Source organism: Pectinophora gossypiella, chromosome 15 (assembly GCF_024362695.1).
Source record: "Pectinophora gossypiella chromosome 15, ilPecGoss1.1, whole genome shotgun sequence".
Taxonomy (NCBI): Eukaryota; Metazoa; Arthropoda; class Insecta; order Lepidoptera; family Gelechiidae; genus Pectinophora; species Pectinophora gossypiella.
The window spans coordinates 2,466,752-2,482,454 of NC_065418.1; the positions used below are offsets into that span (position 1 = coordinate 2,466,752).

Here is a 15,703-nt window from a genome sequence, read left to right on the forward strand (position 1 = left end):
TCAGTGACGTGTGGGTACTTAAGTCATCTTGCGATCGATGTAGGTACCTCTGATGACCAGGAGTGGATCCAGCTTTTATGTTTTTCACCAGGTCGCAGTCTACCTATCTCCGTGGAGAACTAGATGACATTTTGCAGTGGCCACCCACGAGCCCACCTGTCGCCGCCCAGGGGTGGGTCACGACCCTTATGATCACCAAAGCAACAAAAACAACGACACGCCGTACCATCCTTTTCTTGAAGCCATCCATGGTATTTTCATTATTTTCAACCCCCTGTTATTTCAGTCAGGATATTTATTAATACAAGAACAACTAAGTCAATATTTCCTTTTGTTAGTAGGTAGGTACTCTATGCCATTAATTCAAAGTAATTCTGGTTAGCCTCATAAAGATTAGGATTTCATACTCGTCCCTAAAACTTTACGCTATAAAATGCAAGTCGTATACCGATAACACAAATTATATTTGGCAGCGCCATCTCTGTTAGGACCGCCGTACTTCTATAATGACGTACAAGAAAAGCTTGCACTTGTTTAGGTTGATTCGAAGAAATCATGGTAGGTGGCGCTTATACGTTTAAAATCTTCTCTCATCTTCCTTCGTATTGAATACATTTAATACAATTTTAAAAGGTTTACAAATAAAACGTATGAGTAATAAAATTATAAAGCAACGAAAAAGGGCTTTGTTAGATATTTTAACAATCTTTACATTGAAGTCCAACGCCATCTAGTCATTTCACTAGGTACTAACTGTTTCAATGCCCTCGTGGTGACGTAATTAGATAGCAGTATATTGTGTCAAACACGGACGTATTGATTGTAAGCGTATTTGCAGCAATTAGTGCATAACATTTAGTTCATTACCAGTGATGGATAACGTAACAGATGTGACTTACTGTCCTCTTAAAGGATTAAAATCAAACTACGTGAAAACATTCCGTTTCAACTACACACAGAATGGACAAAAGAAAAATTGGGATTTAGTAATATCACACGACAGTGTCGCGATTATTATCTTCAATGTGACAAGGAAGAAGTTAGTATTTGTGAAGCAGTTTAGACCAGCAGTATATTTTAACAGCATCGACCGGAGCAAAGAAGTTTCGGCTAATGCCCTTGACACAGAAAAACATCCCCCGTCCCTTGGTGTTACGCTAGAACTATGCGCTGGTATCGTTGACAAAAACAAGCCGTGGGAAGTGATTGCTAGTGAAGAAATTCTTGAGGAATGTGGATATGAAATTGATCCCTCAAAACTGGAAAAGGTTATGGCGTTTCGTGGTGACGTCGGCGCGCAAGGGTGTGTGCAGCAACTATATTATTGTGAAGTGACTGATGATATGAAAGTGGCTAAAGGTGGAGGTGTATCTGATGAAATGATTGATGTAGTTGAAATGTCTATTGAAGAAGCGGAAAAACTTCTGTCAGCTCCTTCCGTTCAACCTTCACCCAGTCCTCCAGGATTCTTCTTTGCTCTAACATGGTTCCTTTATCACAAAGCGAAGAATTTTTAAGTTAATATTCATGAATTATTATTAATGAAATGAAATACAGAACTGTGATTGACGTTGGCAATGAAATATAATTACCTATGCATCAAAGACGAAGGCACTTCAACTTTATTGCTATACAACCATAAAGTTGTAGTTGAAGTACCTTCGTCTTTAAAAATGAATAAATACTTTGTTAGACAATTATTTCTAATACTCCTTCAGTTGAAATCCTTTACAGTTGTTGTATCTTCTTCTATCGTGTGGGTAGTGAGGTGGATTACCAACCCCATCAACTCTGGTGTCAGGGTTACTATTGAACCGGCAAATTCTCCTAACATGGCTCATGTAACGACTACTAACTTGCATCAGTAAGTAGTGACCGGGACCAACAGCTTAACGTGCCTTCCGAAGCACGGGCCATCTTACTTTCGGACAATCAGGTGATCAGCCTGTAATGTCCTAACCAAACTAGTGATCACAAAGTGATATTTGTGATATGTCGTTTCGTGGTATTTGAATCCGGGACCTCCGGATCGTGAGCCGAACGCTCAAACCACTGAACCACGGAGGCCGTTGTTGTATGAAATTACATTATCTAGGTAGGTACCTGCTGTTAAAATGAAATGAAATAAAAAGGTACAGAAATTAGTAAATAAAAAGTTAGTCAAGTACGAGTTTGACTTGCGCACAGAGGGACTATACAAACTGCCGTAAATCAAATCAATGATCTAACGGAGACTTTATTAACTGCGAAGTACTTATTTGCAGTTTGTAAAGTAATCGCGATCTATGCCGATCCAAGTGAACAATAGGAGGTTAAAAGGCCACATCGAAGCAATTCATCTAATTAAGCGTTATGGCAATTTGACGTTTGCGCATATAAAAGTATGTGCGCAATGCAAACAAACGTTATTAATAAATAGATATTATATTGCTTTTCTGGATGAATTGCTTTGATGTGGCCTTTTTAATCCCCTAGTTTTTCAACAACAAGAAATAACAATCAAAACCACGAGGCAGAAGGGCAGGACTATATATTTTTTTTCGTGATGAAATAAAAAGAAATTAAGATTTTTAGAAGTTTTTCTTTACTTATGCTGTAAGTCCTTCCTTTGCCAAACATGGTTTAATTTCCCTTGCGAAATATATGAAAATCAGGCTACCAAAATGGTAACATGCTCTGTCGCGGGGCCACCTCTTCCAATTCAGTTGAAGACGATAAAAGAACGTACATTATTTTGACGTGACTTATTATAGATTTGCCGCAGATGGCATTAACTACTTGGCCGGACAAATGGAAAACGCTGAGGCTCACTCGTTAAATACGTACTACGTACGATAAGGTGTCAAAGTCCAATCAGTTTCTTGCGAAGTAATAAATTAACTGGTTGCACTTAAGACCTCCTGGTTACATGTCGTTTCTGTAATAGAATTATGTTTCATAATTTCACCACTGTTTACAAATAATTCGCTGAGCTGAGTGACTGCACTTTTGCTCTTTTATTGAATATAAAAAGTGTACATGAAAAGACAAAATGGCTGTATTTTTGTATTGCGTTTATTTTTTATTTATTTATTTATTTAAAAAAGTACAACCACATCACACATATTGAGCTTATTCCACAACTTAACTAGGTATTCTGACTGATATGTGTAACAATAACGGTGTACATAGCGCTCGCAATCAATAAACTAATTTACAAATTTAACAGTAGCAGAAAGGTAATTAAACTTAATTAAACTGAACTAAATCAAAACATACAAAAAAAACTTAAAATATTAACTCAAAAAGTGCCGAATAATTTTGGACCTGAAACTGTGTAACTTGTCATGAAATATGTCCACATCAATTCCAGTATTAATATGATTATACTCCTTAAGCATCTCCTTAAGCAGCGTTAAATAAATATGCCTATTTCATGCTCTGGTTACACATGCGAAACTGGGGCAGGTTGCTAGTAGCATAATTACTAATTGATGTATTCACAGACTATTTGCATGCTATAAATTCTCTGTACAAGAACAAAGACTAAGCATCAACAGTTTTTTTATAGATAGTTCATCAGAGTTAATTATGTTTTGTTTTAATTAAAAAAAAAATCTTTATTTTTTGGTTGCCTGACAAAAGGCCAATTGTTGTGCGTTTCTTATATTTTTTTCCTATTTTCTGTATGTTATGCTCTTTAGTATATTTAATCTTTTTTTATGCCAAATGAAATAATGTAACGTCGCAAAAACCTGTAGGGTTTAAAAGAGCCACATCGAAGCAATTCATCCGAAAAGCAATATTGCTATTTGACATTTTCGCACAGTATAAAAATGAGTGCGTGATGCCAACAAAAAATGTCAAATAGCAATATTGCTTTTTAAGATGAATTGATACAATGTGACTTTAAAAAAAATCTATCAAGAATAACCCTGCATGTAAGGAACATACGGGATTTCAATTTAGAGATGCTTAGGGGCATCTTGCACCACTTGAAAAATTTACTAGGGCTGCCACTTCTCTAATCTATGAGATTATAGTACCTACAATATGAAGACGATATAGGTAATTATCCTCAGCGCATTTGCAAACCTGATTAAAAAGTTTCTCTAACCAATTATACTCTTCGTCGGGCTAATGTTCACAGGCCAATTAAATACTTTGTACAGACAATGATTAATAGTTTAGGTTTTTCATATGCAGAGATATCTAATTCATAGTTTAGTAGTCTCTCGTTTGCCACGATGCGCGATGGATAGGATAAAGTTTTCTGTCAATGGCAAAAAATGTTCAGGTTAGTAAGTAGATAAAATTATTTTACCGCCTCCGTAATGACTTCCATGGTCCAGTGGTTGAGCATTGGGCTCACGATCCGGAGGTCCCGGCTTCGAATCCCGGTGGGGACATATCACAAAAAAATCACTTTGTGATCGCTAGTTTGGTTAGGACATTACAGGCTAATCACCTGATTGTCCAAAAAGTAAGAATATCCGTGTTACGGAAGGCACGTTAAGCCGTAGGTCCCGGTTACTACTTACTGATATAAGTAAGTAGTATATTGCCGCATATACGAGGAATACAAAAGGTGAAAAATACAATTACAGCCACGCTTTTTCCGATCCTTGCGAAGCCGTCATGACACCAGAAACTTGTTTGACCACAATGCAAAAAAAGACTTTATTGCGCTCAAAATAAACAACTACAATCAGTCACAATAACGGCCTCCGTGGTCCAGTGGTTTGAGGGTTGGGCTCGCAATCCGGAGGTCCAAATACTAGTGGGACATATTACAAAAATTACTTTGTGAACCCAAGAACTTTGCAAGCTAATCACCCAATGACCGAAAGTAAGATGATCCGTGCTTCGGAAGCCACGTTAAGCCGTTGATATAAGTAAGTAGTCGTTACATGGGCCATGTCAGGGGCCTTTGGAGGCTCAATAATAACCCCGACACCACGGTTGATGAGGTTGGTAATCCACCTCACAACGCACACAATAGAAGAAAAAAATTGGATAGGTATATTTGCAAAAAAGACCAAATATTGAGGTAATGAGTAGGCCACCGGTGTTTGAAGATCTACCCACTCGCTAGGGCCCTGTGCCGAGGTTTTTCTTGCAGCTTCTTTTCCCCGGCTATACAGGTTGTGAGAAGCTGCAGTAGTTTTAGGCGGATAAGACGTTCGTTATGTAAAAATTGACGATTCAAAGTGTAACTATGTTACCTACTGAATAAAGATATTTTTGAATTTGAATTTGAATTCAAATTCAAATAAAGCGAAATAAAGATTCTTATTATTATATTATTATTATTAATTCGCGGCACGGGTTCCGATGGCGCGGTATATATCGATGGCTTCAACCAATAGCTGTACGACGTTTATCCACTTAAATAGACTTCTCTGCGCGTATTTGTCCATTGGTATAATTAAAGAAAGAAAGTATGAAAGTAAGATAATATTAATTATTAATATATGGCCGCCTATTGTGCTTATGTTTTATTCGTATGTTTATGTCCTTTGTATATGTTGTTGTGCAATAAAGTATTATTGATTGATTGATTAATGGACGACAAAGCTACAACACAATAATAATATCATAAAAATAATATAAACATGGTATTAGTGACATCGTAACGAATATTTTGGGGGATGATTTAGACCATGATTCTGAGTTAAGATCAAATGGAATTTTCCGTCGGAAAAATATGGAACTGAAAATAATTTAAAAAAACATTATTTTTATTTTTGATTGAGTGTTTAATAACACAAAGCTAGTTAAAATTAAAGTTTAAAGTTACGATGTCACTAACACCCTGTATACATGGAAGGTAAGTTCTGTTTATTTATATCCAGTGGGGTCGGAGGTGGACTCCGACGTGTCACTGAACGACTACCTGCGCAACTCCCTGAACCTGCGCGGGACCAAGTTCATGTGCAAGGAAGGAGGCTGCGGCGCATGCATTGTCTCAGTCACCACCACGGACAAGCATGGACATCCGATAACGTACTCTGTCAACTCCGTAAGTACCATGGCCATGAGGTCGAAGGACGTAATGTAAGAACTTATACATACATACGGTCACGAGTACTAATATGTCATCATCAGCCCATTAACGTCCCCACTGCTGGGGCACAGGCCTTCCCTATGGATGGATAGGGAGATCGGGCCTTAAACCATCACGCGGGCCCAGTGCGGATTGATGGTTATTAACGACTGCTAATGCAGCCGGGACCAACGGCTTAACGTGCCTTCCGAAGCACGGAGGAGCTCGAGATGAAAACTTTTTTTTGCGGTCACCCATCCTATGACCGGCCTTTGCGAAAGTTGCTTAACTTCAACAATCGCAGACCGATCGCGTTTACCGCTGCGCCACCGAGCTCCTCAACTATACACTTTGAAACCGTGTCACATTAACTTATTTGACAAATTAAACCATAAGTCTCATTAAATGTCAAATATGATAGTGTGACAAGGTTCTAAAGTGGGTACATGATATTGCTCATGACTGTACATACATAAGATCACGTCTATTTCCCTTTGGGATAGGCAGAGACCACGGAATTCCACTTATTACGATCCTAATTAAAACACATAATAACGGGTTCTTACCGCGTTTAAATGGGGATGTGAGACTCCCGATATTTCGACACTGTTGCAAGTGCCATGATCACGGGATGACTGATGTGATTGCGATCCTGACACACCACTTTCCCTTCTTCCGCTCTCCTCAAAGACTACCACTAAATACTTACACCTATCTTATACTTAACAAACAACAGGAAATATCGTAGTCAAACGCGAACTTATCCATAAATTTTCTTCTCTTGTAGTGAGTCCAATCTGAGTGAGAGCCCTCAGCGCCCATTTTATTCGGTCAAGATGCGAAAAATCTGCAATAAATAAAAAAAAAGTCGACGTTTTCCCTCTTTCAGCACTCCTCACTCTGTCCTGATCGACCCACTACCCACTACGTACCGAATCTCATTAAAACCTTATGATTTTTTTTTAATTAGTGTTTAGTGTCTGTGACATCATGTCACAATTGGAAGGTGACGACCATCGAAGGCATAGGAGATCGTCGTAAAGGCTACCATCCCTTACAGAAAACCCTGGCTGAGTATAATGGAACGCAATGTGGACACTGCAGCCCCGGATGGATTATGAATATGTTTGGGTGAATATTCTCCTCTATCTTCGCTCCTAGTTAATAGAACCTATTCTAAGAAACAAAAGGGAGGGAAAATATTTTTAATTAAAACAGAACGCATTCAACAGCTTACGTTTTTGAACACCGTCATATAAAGATAAAGGGATTGGGCATTTTCATGAGGAGTGATAATCAATCACTTATCAGGTGAAATTGTGGTCAAACGCGAGCCAATTTATATTAAAAAAAAGTTGGGGTGATCTCCTGTCGCCGTCTTGTTCATCATTATATTCATCAGTAATGAAATTAATGTTTGGCATAAGCATTTAATTGATTTTGTGTTTGTTATTTTTTTTAATGTAGTCTTAGTTTTTACTTACGTCTTTTATCTTGTTACCCAACATAAGTAAATAATAACTATTATTATTCACCTTGGTAATTAATACTTAAAAAATTATACAGCGTCGATATACAGGTAAAAAATAACAACGTAAAGAGAAAAATCGAAAATACCGACCGATCGTCAGTTTAATGACGATAAAAGAATTTCGCATGGTTAGGAGGAGGATCCAGTGGTGTAGTGGTTAACACGGTCGTCCCAGCTTGATAAGAGGTGCGGGCTCAAGTACCGTCCGAGTCAGTTTTTTTTTTCGATTTAGCTTTTTGTGAGTTTCTCTAAAAACGGGTAATTGTTATAAAAACAAACATCATTTAAAATATAAAATATAAAAACTGGCTGCAACTCTCCTGATTTGATTTGTGGCTCTGCCAACCTCATTAATTATAATTGTAGTTATTCTTCTATTAACTATTTTCTTGACAGATTACTCGAATCCAAACACTACGATCTTACGCAATACGAGATTGAAAATTCGTTCGGTAGCAACACCTGCCGATGCACTGGCTTCAGACCGATCCTTGATGCTTTCAAAAGTTTTGCTAAAGACGCCCCAAAGCCGAACGCCTATATAGACGACATAGAAGATTTAACACCCTGTAAAAACAAGAACCAGTGCAACAAAACATGCGACAAGGAATGGTGCTTCATAGACAAAAGTGACGTGGATAACGTCTTGAAAATTAAACTTAAAGATGACCACATTTGGTACAGAGTTACGGAAATACATCATATTTTTAACATACTAGAGGAGGAAGGAACAGATTCCTACATGTTAGTCAACGGTAATACGGGAAGAGGTAAGGCATTCCACGTTCTTAACGAAGTTGCAGCAAGATGAATATGAAGGCAACAAAAATGAGTCAGGATCGAAGCGAATGCAATTCCATAGTCTCTCTCGACTTACCCTGGCGAGAATTAGGCGTGAGTTTATGAATGTATGTATGTTGAACCCAATGAAAATTATACACTTGTAATCTCATGCACATCACTAATTTAAGAGCCACGCTCTTGTCGGTGTAGCGTTCACCAATCTTGTGTATCAAAGGCTCCATCTTCTTCTTTCACTTCCGTAAGCTCTTCTTGGTCTTCCCCTTCCTCTCTTTCCTTGTACCTTCCCTTCTATGATTTTTTTAATAAATTCACCAAGTCATATTAAGTGTCCAATCATCTTGCCTCTTCTGTTCCTAATAACTAGCACTTTCTCATTAGTAACTCATCAATCCAACTTATTCTTTCCATCCTCCTCCAACACTACCTATATTTCAAAAGCCTCGTTTCTCTCTGTCATATTATTGTAATTATTATTTGTCCTACATCCGTTGTTCTTCTTTGGTGGTTCAATAGTAACCCTGGCAACTAGAGGGCTGATAACAACGGTCATTGATCTCAAAACCCAGACGAGAGAAAAATTAACTACTAAAATGTTGAAAATATGCTGTTAATTTTATAAAACTAAAATTTCTTCGAATAAACCAATCCCCGTGTTTCTGTACTTATCACAGGAGCCGTACCAATATTTTCTTTTCCAAGAGTTCTGATAGACGTAAAACCGGTAGAAGAACTGACAGAACACTTTATAGACCAAAACTTAGTTGTGGGAGCCGGTATGACTTTAACAGACCTTATGGAGTTGTTCAAGAAAGTATCAAAGGAACATGAAGAATTTGCTTACCTGGAGAAGTTATATGAACATTTGGATTTGGTTGCTCATATACCAGTTAGAAACGTAAGTTCTAAGTAATTAGCTAAGTAAATATAAGTGCAAGAAAAAACTGACTGGAATACTATGTCTAGATTGTCTAGTGCTATAGTAACATCGCTAATACATCAATCTATCTAGGTCTAGTAATATTTCTAGTCCAGTAGTTTTAGGCCGTTGAGACGTTCGTTATGTAAAAATTGACGATTCAAAGTGTAACTATGTTACCTACTGAATAAAGATATTTTTGAATTTGAATTTGAATTTAGTAGTGTTATACACTACTACTACTGTCTCGTGCCAGGTTTGGTCTAGATTCACTACTACTACTGTCTACTAGACCTGGCATTGGAAAGGCACTTTAACACTTTCAAGGACAGAACGTCTAATGACGTTCCGATTCCAAGTTGTCATACTCTCATACTATCTATTATGAACCATCAATGACCCATGGTCTCTGTCCGAAAGTGTCTGTGTGAAAGGGTTAAATATTACATGTCTATTAATAATGTGGAACTAAACGCATCTACGCTATAATTTTATACCTTAATTTTTATAACTTTAAATTACAGATCGGAAGCATAGCAGGCAATCTAATGGTAAAACACAGGCTTCATACGTTTTCTTCAGATATATTCTTACTTTTCGAGGCAATTGGAGCAACGTTAACTATTAGTAAGGCAATTATTAATTTTCAATTAGTACTATTTATTTAATTTAGATTCTACTAATTTAGATTCTACATTTTCCTAAAATCACGTCAATAATAAGACTCCAATGGTGCTGATTCCTGTAAACACCATCTAATTTTATTTTAAGTTATACCTGTCATTTTCTTATCCGCTGAAAAAGAAAGGGACGGGTAATCGACATGGCAAGAAATTAATGGAACACACGTTAATTTTAGGCAGAAATTTAAAAAACCTTCCAAACAATTTTAAGCAGAAATTTATAAACTACTCGCCCGGGTTAATGAATAATCATTTATTTTAAAATTAACAGATGTCAATCATCCGTCCCTTTCCTTTTCGGCGATTAAGAAAACTGACGGGTATAACTTAAAATAAAATTAGGATGTGTCTGCAGGAATTGGGACCAATGTTTCATAATACACCTAAACCGCTGAACGGTTTATTCAAAACGTCGACAGAATTGTGTCACATGAAGTTCGAAACATGTACAAAATTATAAAAAAAACTTACTAGTACTGGCGCCACAGTATGATTTTGTGCCCGTTGCTGGGGAGACCTTTGGCTGCTGGGGATCAGACACCAGAATTTTCATTTCAGAGTTAGGTCGCAGGCTCAGGGAAAAAACGGGTGACTCACGCTCCGGTTCATTCTTGGAGCAAAGGTTGGCCATTGCTATTCAGCGCGGTAATGGGGCGAGTGTTATGGGAACCTTTGCAACGGTCAGGGGCGGGTTATTTATGGACTAAGATTTTTTAATAATTTTATTGATAAATTGTATATTTAGTATTAAGATTTGACTAATAAACTAGTATTTTACTTTTAGTAACAAAAAATAGTTTCGTCGAGGTATATCCAGAAGCCTTCCTGAGTTTGGACATGACAGGAAAAGTAATAAAACAGATAAAAATACCACCACTTCCTCCCTATTGCGAGTTTGTTTCATTTAAGGTACGGCATTATTTATAATTATTATTCAGTTGGCTCGGCCATTATAGACGGCGACACGGCTCATCACCTATCACGTTGGTCTAACAGAAAGCTCGGTGACGTGTGGGTAAGTAGGTACTTAGTTCATCTTACGATGGATATGTGGGATACAGTCGTGAGTTTATGTTATGTTTAATTATACAAAACATTGCCGCTTTGCTGGATTCAAAACATAAAACTCGTTCAGCTGCTTATCTTCCCGAGCATGTCGTAAAAACCAATAGAGGGATTGTGTCTTATCTATACGATTCATCATATCCGTCTTAGCAATTCGTATCAATAGACGCAGCAAATTATTTTATCATAATTGTCATTCTGTCCAACCATTAGGAATCGTTGCTGGCCTTAGCCAAATTGTAAAAAAAAAACGATTTTAACAATCGACAATGACAGTGATAAAAATGTATGACAAAAACGTTTTATGTCACGTCACGTCAATCCCATACATTTTTATCACTGTCACTGTCATAGATTGCAATTTTGCTAAGGCCAAAAAGATCTATTATGACAATCGACAATGACAGTGATAAAAATGAATTGTATAGGATTCATACAAGACTTCGACAATCGACAGTGACAGTGATAAAAATGAATTGTATAAGATTCACCTATACTATAATGTGACATGACGTTTTATGTCACGTCACATCAATCCCATACATTTTTAACCCCCGAGTTTTTATCACTGTCACTGTCTATAGCTTGCAATTTTGCTAAGGCCCCTAAACTTTCTTTTTTATTTTATGTAATTAGATAATGCCACGATCGCAAAATGTTCACGCTACAGTCAACGCTGCTTTCTTGTACGAATTTGATCCTCATAAGAAGTATGAAGTCGTATCTTCATCCAGAATAGTAATAACAGGATTATCGTCAAAATTTGTCCACGCTCGCGAAACAGAAAAATATCTTGTCCAAAAGAATATATTTACCAATGCAACATTGCAAGAAGCTCTCAAGATTTTGGAGAATGAATTAGAAGTTGAAGAAATTCCAGCTGAATTATCGGCCGAATACAGAAAAAAATGTGCTCTTGGATTGTTTTATAAGGTAAGTTTTAAAATCTTATCGTGTACCTTTTTGCCTTACTACCTCAAAAGTAAGTTAATGGTGCAGATTTCAGCAGACACTTTCTATTTTGTTATACCTGTCACTACTCATTACCTTATCCGCTGAAAAGTAAAGGGTTATCGACGGGCTAACCCTTACTTACTAAACAATCCTTACAACATTTTAACGATGGCGTATAACCCGATAGAATTAAGTTAACAGCACACGTCCAACGGATTGCCTATGCCCATTTTATTCGTCTGGGTTATTGTTTCATTCTCTCATTGATGTTATCATCGTTTTCCTTTTCGACGGATAAGAAAATGACAGGTATAAGTATATTTTAAAATAAAATTAGGGTGTACCTGCTGGAATCAGCATCAAACTACATACAGGGAATTTTCCGTCGCAAAAGTATGAAACTGAAAATAATAAAAAAAAAACAAATATTTTCATTAATTTTCAGAGAGGAAATTCCACTTAATATCAACTCAAAATCATGGTGTGGATCATCCCCCTCAGTGTTCGTTACGGTGTCACTAAAACCTATACGTACTTGTATAGCTACCAGTATGTACTGTACTTGTACGGGGTGTAAGTGACATCGTAACGAATACTGAGAAGGATGACTCAGCTCATTATTCTGAGCTAATATCAAGTGGAATTTTCCATCCCAAATGTATAGAATTGAAAATAATTTTTAAAAACTACTAACTAGCTATTAACTCAGAATCATTGAGCTGAATCATCCCCCTCAGTATTTGTTACAATGTCACTAGTACCCTGTATAGGTAGATATGTCTTTATATGTTTCTCTCATTTACATGTAACAGCAATCTATAGGTACATCTAAATGAGAGAAACATTTTTAAAGTCACGATTATTTCTCAAATGACTGTGCAATAAATAATTTAGATTAGCGTATGGGTATTGATTTACTTACCATTTTTTACCAGGGTTTGCTCACGTTAATTCCTAAGGCGAGGTTGAAACCTACATACCGGTCAGGAGCAATAGACTTTAGGAAGACTAGGCCGGTATCATATGGTTCGCAAGTCTACGATACGAATCCAAGCTTATGGCCCATCACAGAACCGATGCCAAAAGTGGAAGCGCTTATACAGTGCGCTGGTGAAGCCAGATACTCGAATGATTTGGCAACGCAACCTGGAGAAGTGTTTTGTGCGTTTGTTACATCTGACATAGCGACCGGCGAAATTCTAGAAATAGACCCTACACCGGCTTTGGTAAGTGCCTTTGTTTCTATTGTCTTGCCAAGGCAAAAAATATATTTTTCCAGTGAACTGGGAATAGGAAACATAGATGAGCAAATACAGAAATATTCTCCTTTCTGGTGTGATCTTTATAATCTCAATAAAACAAACAAAAATATAAACTCACGCCTATTTCCCATGGTTGATGAATGTGGAGGAAGCAAGAGAAGAGTGTCATAGTCTTTGCTCCCTTTATATTTTCCTGGGCTAGATTTGTTCTAGTTTCTATTTGTTCACATCTTTCTGGTTTTATTTTAGACTAAGTTTATGCATTTTCATTGCATTAGCAAATTAATTTGAACGTTTTTCAGAAAATTCCAGGAGTTCTGGCATTTTTTTCTGCAAAGGACATCCCTGGTGAAAATACGTACATACACCCTATTAAAGTTCCTGGTTCTGGACTGGCTCTGGAGGAAATATTTGCTGACGTTAGAATCAAACATTATGATCAACCAATAGGCATAATTGTGGCTGAAACAGAGAAATTAGCCAACCAAGCTGCTTTACTTGTACGCGTAAAGTACAAAAAAGACAAAGATAAACCCGTTTTCACTATACAGGAAGCAAGAACTCGTGAACCCAATCGTGTAACATTTTTCTTTGGTTACCCTGCCAGAGACCGAGGTGCTGATGTACAGAAGGTAATAAAAGGATTTCATAACATCTTATATCAGTACCATTATACTATGGAAACAATTGCCTGTGTAACTAGACCAAGAGATGAAGGCATGGACGTGTTAGCATCAACGCAATGGCCAGACTTATCACACACTACAATTGCCTCCGCGTTGAACATAGAAGAGAATAGGTAAGTTTTGGACAATCTAAATGATTGTTAAAACGACTGATATGTAAAACAAGACCGCTAATTGAGACGTTCAACAAAAATGATTTTTTAATCAATTAATTTGCCCTGTCTATTGACTTTTTTGAAGAGATTTTTAGTAGAAATAAGCTAAACCGTTTGTCTGTCTTGTAATATTGTCTTGTGTGTATGCCTTTTCGTCTTTTCTGGCTAAACTTCTTGTCTGTTCGAATGCGGATCTCGACTAGACACAATGTAAAATATATTATATCTCGGCAGATTAGAGGTTAATTTTGAGTCCTGATAATAGTTAAATAATCATTTTTATTCCGTCTAGAATTTATTTGGAAGTATATCGTTGCGGTGGAGCTTTTGGCAGCAGAATAACTCGCGCCAGTCAAATAGTGGGAGCATGCGCTTTGGCCACCTACTTGTTGAACCGCCCATGTCGGTTTGTGATGAGCATACAGGCGAATATGAGATGCATTGGAAAACGACCACCTGTCACGCAAGATTTTGAGGTTATTTTTATTTACTATTAGAGGTGAATTTACGTCAAACCCAATCAATCAGGTTAATCTTCCGGAGAATGATTGTGCTGGATGTATTTATGCCAAAGACGGTCAATTTCGGTGGCTCAATACTGGATGTTAGTGACATCGTAACGAAAATTTTGAGAGATGATTCAGACCATTATTCTGAGTTGAATTGTCAAGTAGAATTTTTGAAAAACGCCACAATGTTTGAAGTGGGTTAAAATTTGCCGATCGAATATTTAATTAATATAATCCCGCAATAATAATGCTAATATTTTATTGTACCTACTTACATTATATTCATTTACCGTTTTCTATATCTTGAAGCTCAAAAATATAATAAAAATAACCATTGATTTATAATAAATATGTTACTATAGCCTTTTATATTTGCAGTCCGTACATCCATTAATTGATTGCCGGCCACAGGAGTTATGTATTTTTATATTTCAGACGGGCGTTAACAATCAGGGACAAATACAGTACGTCGAATACCACATGTACACGGATAATGGGTTCATTTTTAATGATCCGCTTTTGCCCTTTTCTTCCCCCGCTATAAAAAGTTGTTATGATAACAGCAGATGGCAATATAAAGGCTTCAATGTGACTACAGATACTGCTTCCAATACGTATGCTAGAGCTCCAGGTAAGAATCTCTTCTTGATCATGGCCGCGATATAAATATTCGAGTTGTGGTGCATTTTGGATATGAAAATCGTCGAAATCATAGCACACATTATAGCACCCAAAGTGTTAAATAATTACTAATAGTTTCATTTGTGGGATATAGAATTAAATTGATGTTTTATTTATCTTCACTCCTTTTATTTTGTCCTTTTTACAAAAAACAAATGCAGCTTTTCACTCCGACCCCAACGATCATAGGCAATCTATATTTAAAAAAAACTTCCTTAAGTCACATTCATTAACCATTCTAAATTCATACCATAAACAACCAAATCCCTATTCATATTCTCTCTTACTTTTTTGTCAATCTTACGTTCCGTTCTAATCAGTTTCGTACAGCTCGGCCATTCTGCGTTCAGTCTGAACTCAGACTTCCATCCTGAAGTCACTTTCATCCTCAACTTAATTACAAAAATACATACTTAGAGATTATAATGTTAC

At 36.9% G+C, this 15,703-nt stretch overlaps 2 protein-coding genes across 2 annotated transcripts in view; both read left to right on the top strand.

Annotated features, from left to right (window-relative positions):
* Positions 1 to 786: 786 nt before the first annotated feature.
* Positions 787 to 1,700, top strand: LOC126373204 (uridine diphosphate glucose pyrophosphatase NUDT14-like). The gene has a single exon (XM_050019257.1). The coding sequence runs from the start codon at positions 873 to 875 to the stop codon at positions 1,515 to 1,517; it is 645 nt and encodes a 214-aa protein (XP_049875214.1). The 5' UTR covers positions 787 to 872; the 3' UTR covers positions 1,518 to 1,700.
* A 4,174-nt stretch (positions 1,701 to 5,874) lies between these two features.
* Positions 5,875 to 15,703, top strand: part of LOC126373432 (uncharacterized) — a 48,074-nt gene continuing 38,245 nt past the window's right edge. Inside the window, exons 1-4 of the mRNA XM_050019590.1 lie at positions 5,875 to 6,001; positions 6,996 to 7,156; positions 7,953 to 8,326; positions 9,032 to 9,259. Coding sequence (XP_049875547.1) covers positions 5,912 to 6,001; positions 6,996 to 7,156; positions 7,953 to 8,326; positions 9,032 to 9,259 — 853 coding nt within the window. The 5' untranslated portion in view covers positions 5,875 to 5,911. The remainder of the gene's footprint in view (positions 6,002 to 6,995; positions 7,157 to 7,952; positions 8,327 to 9,031; positions 9,260 to 15,703) is intronic.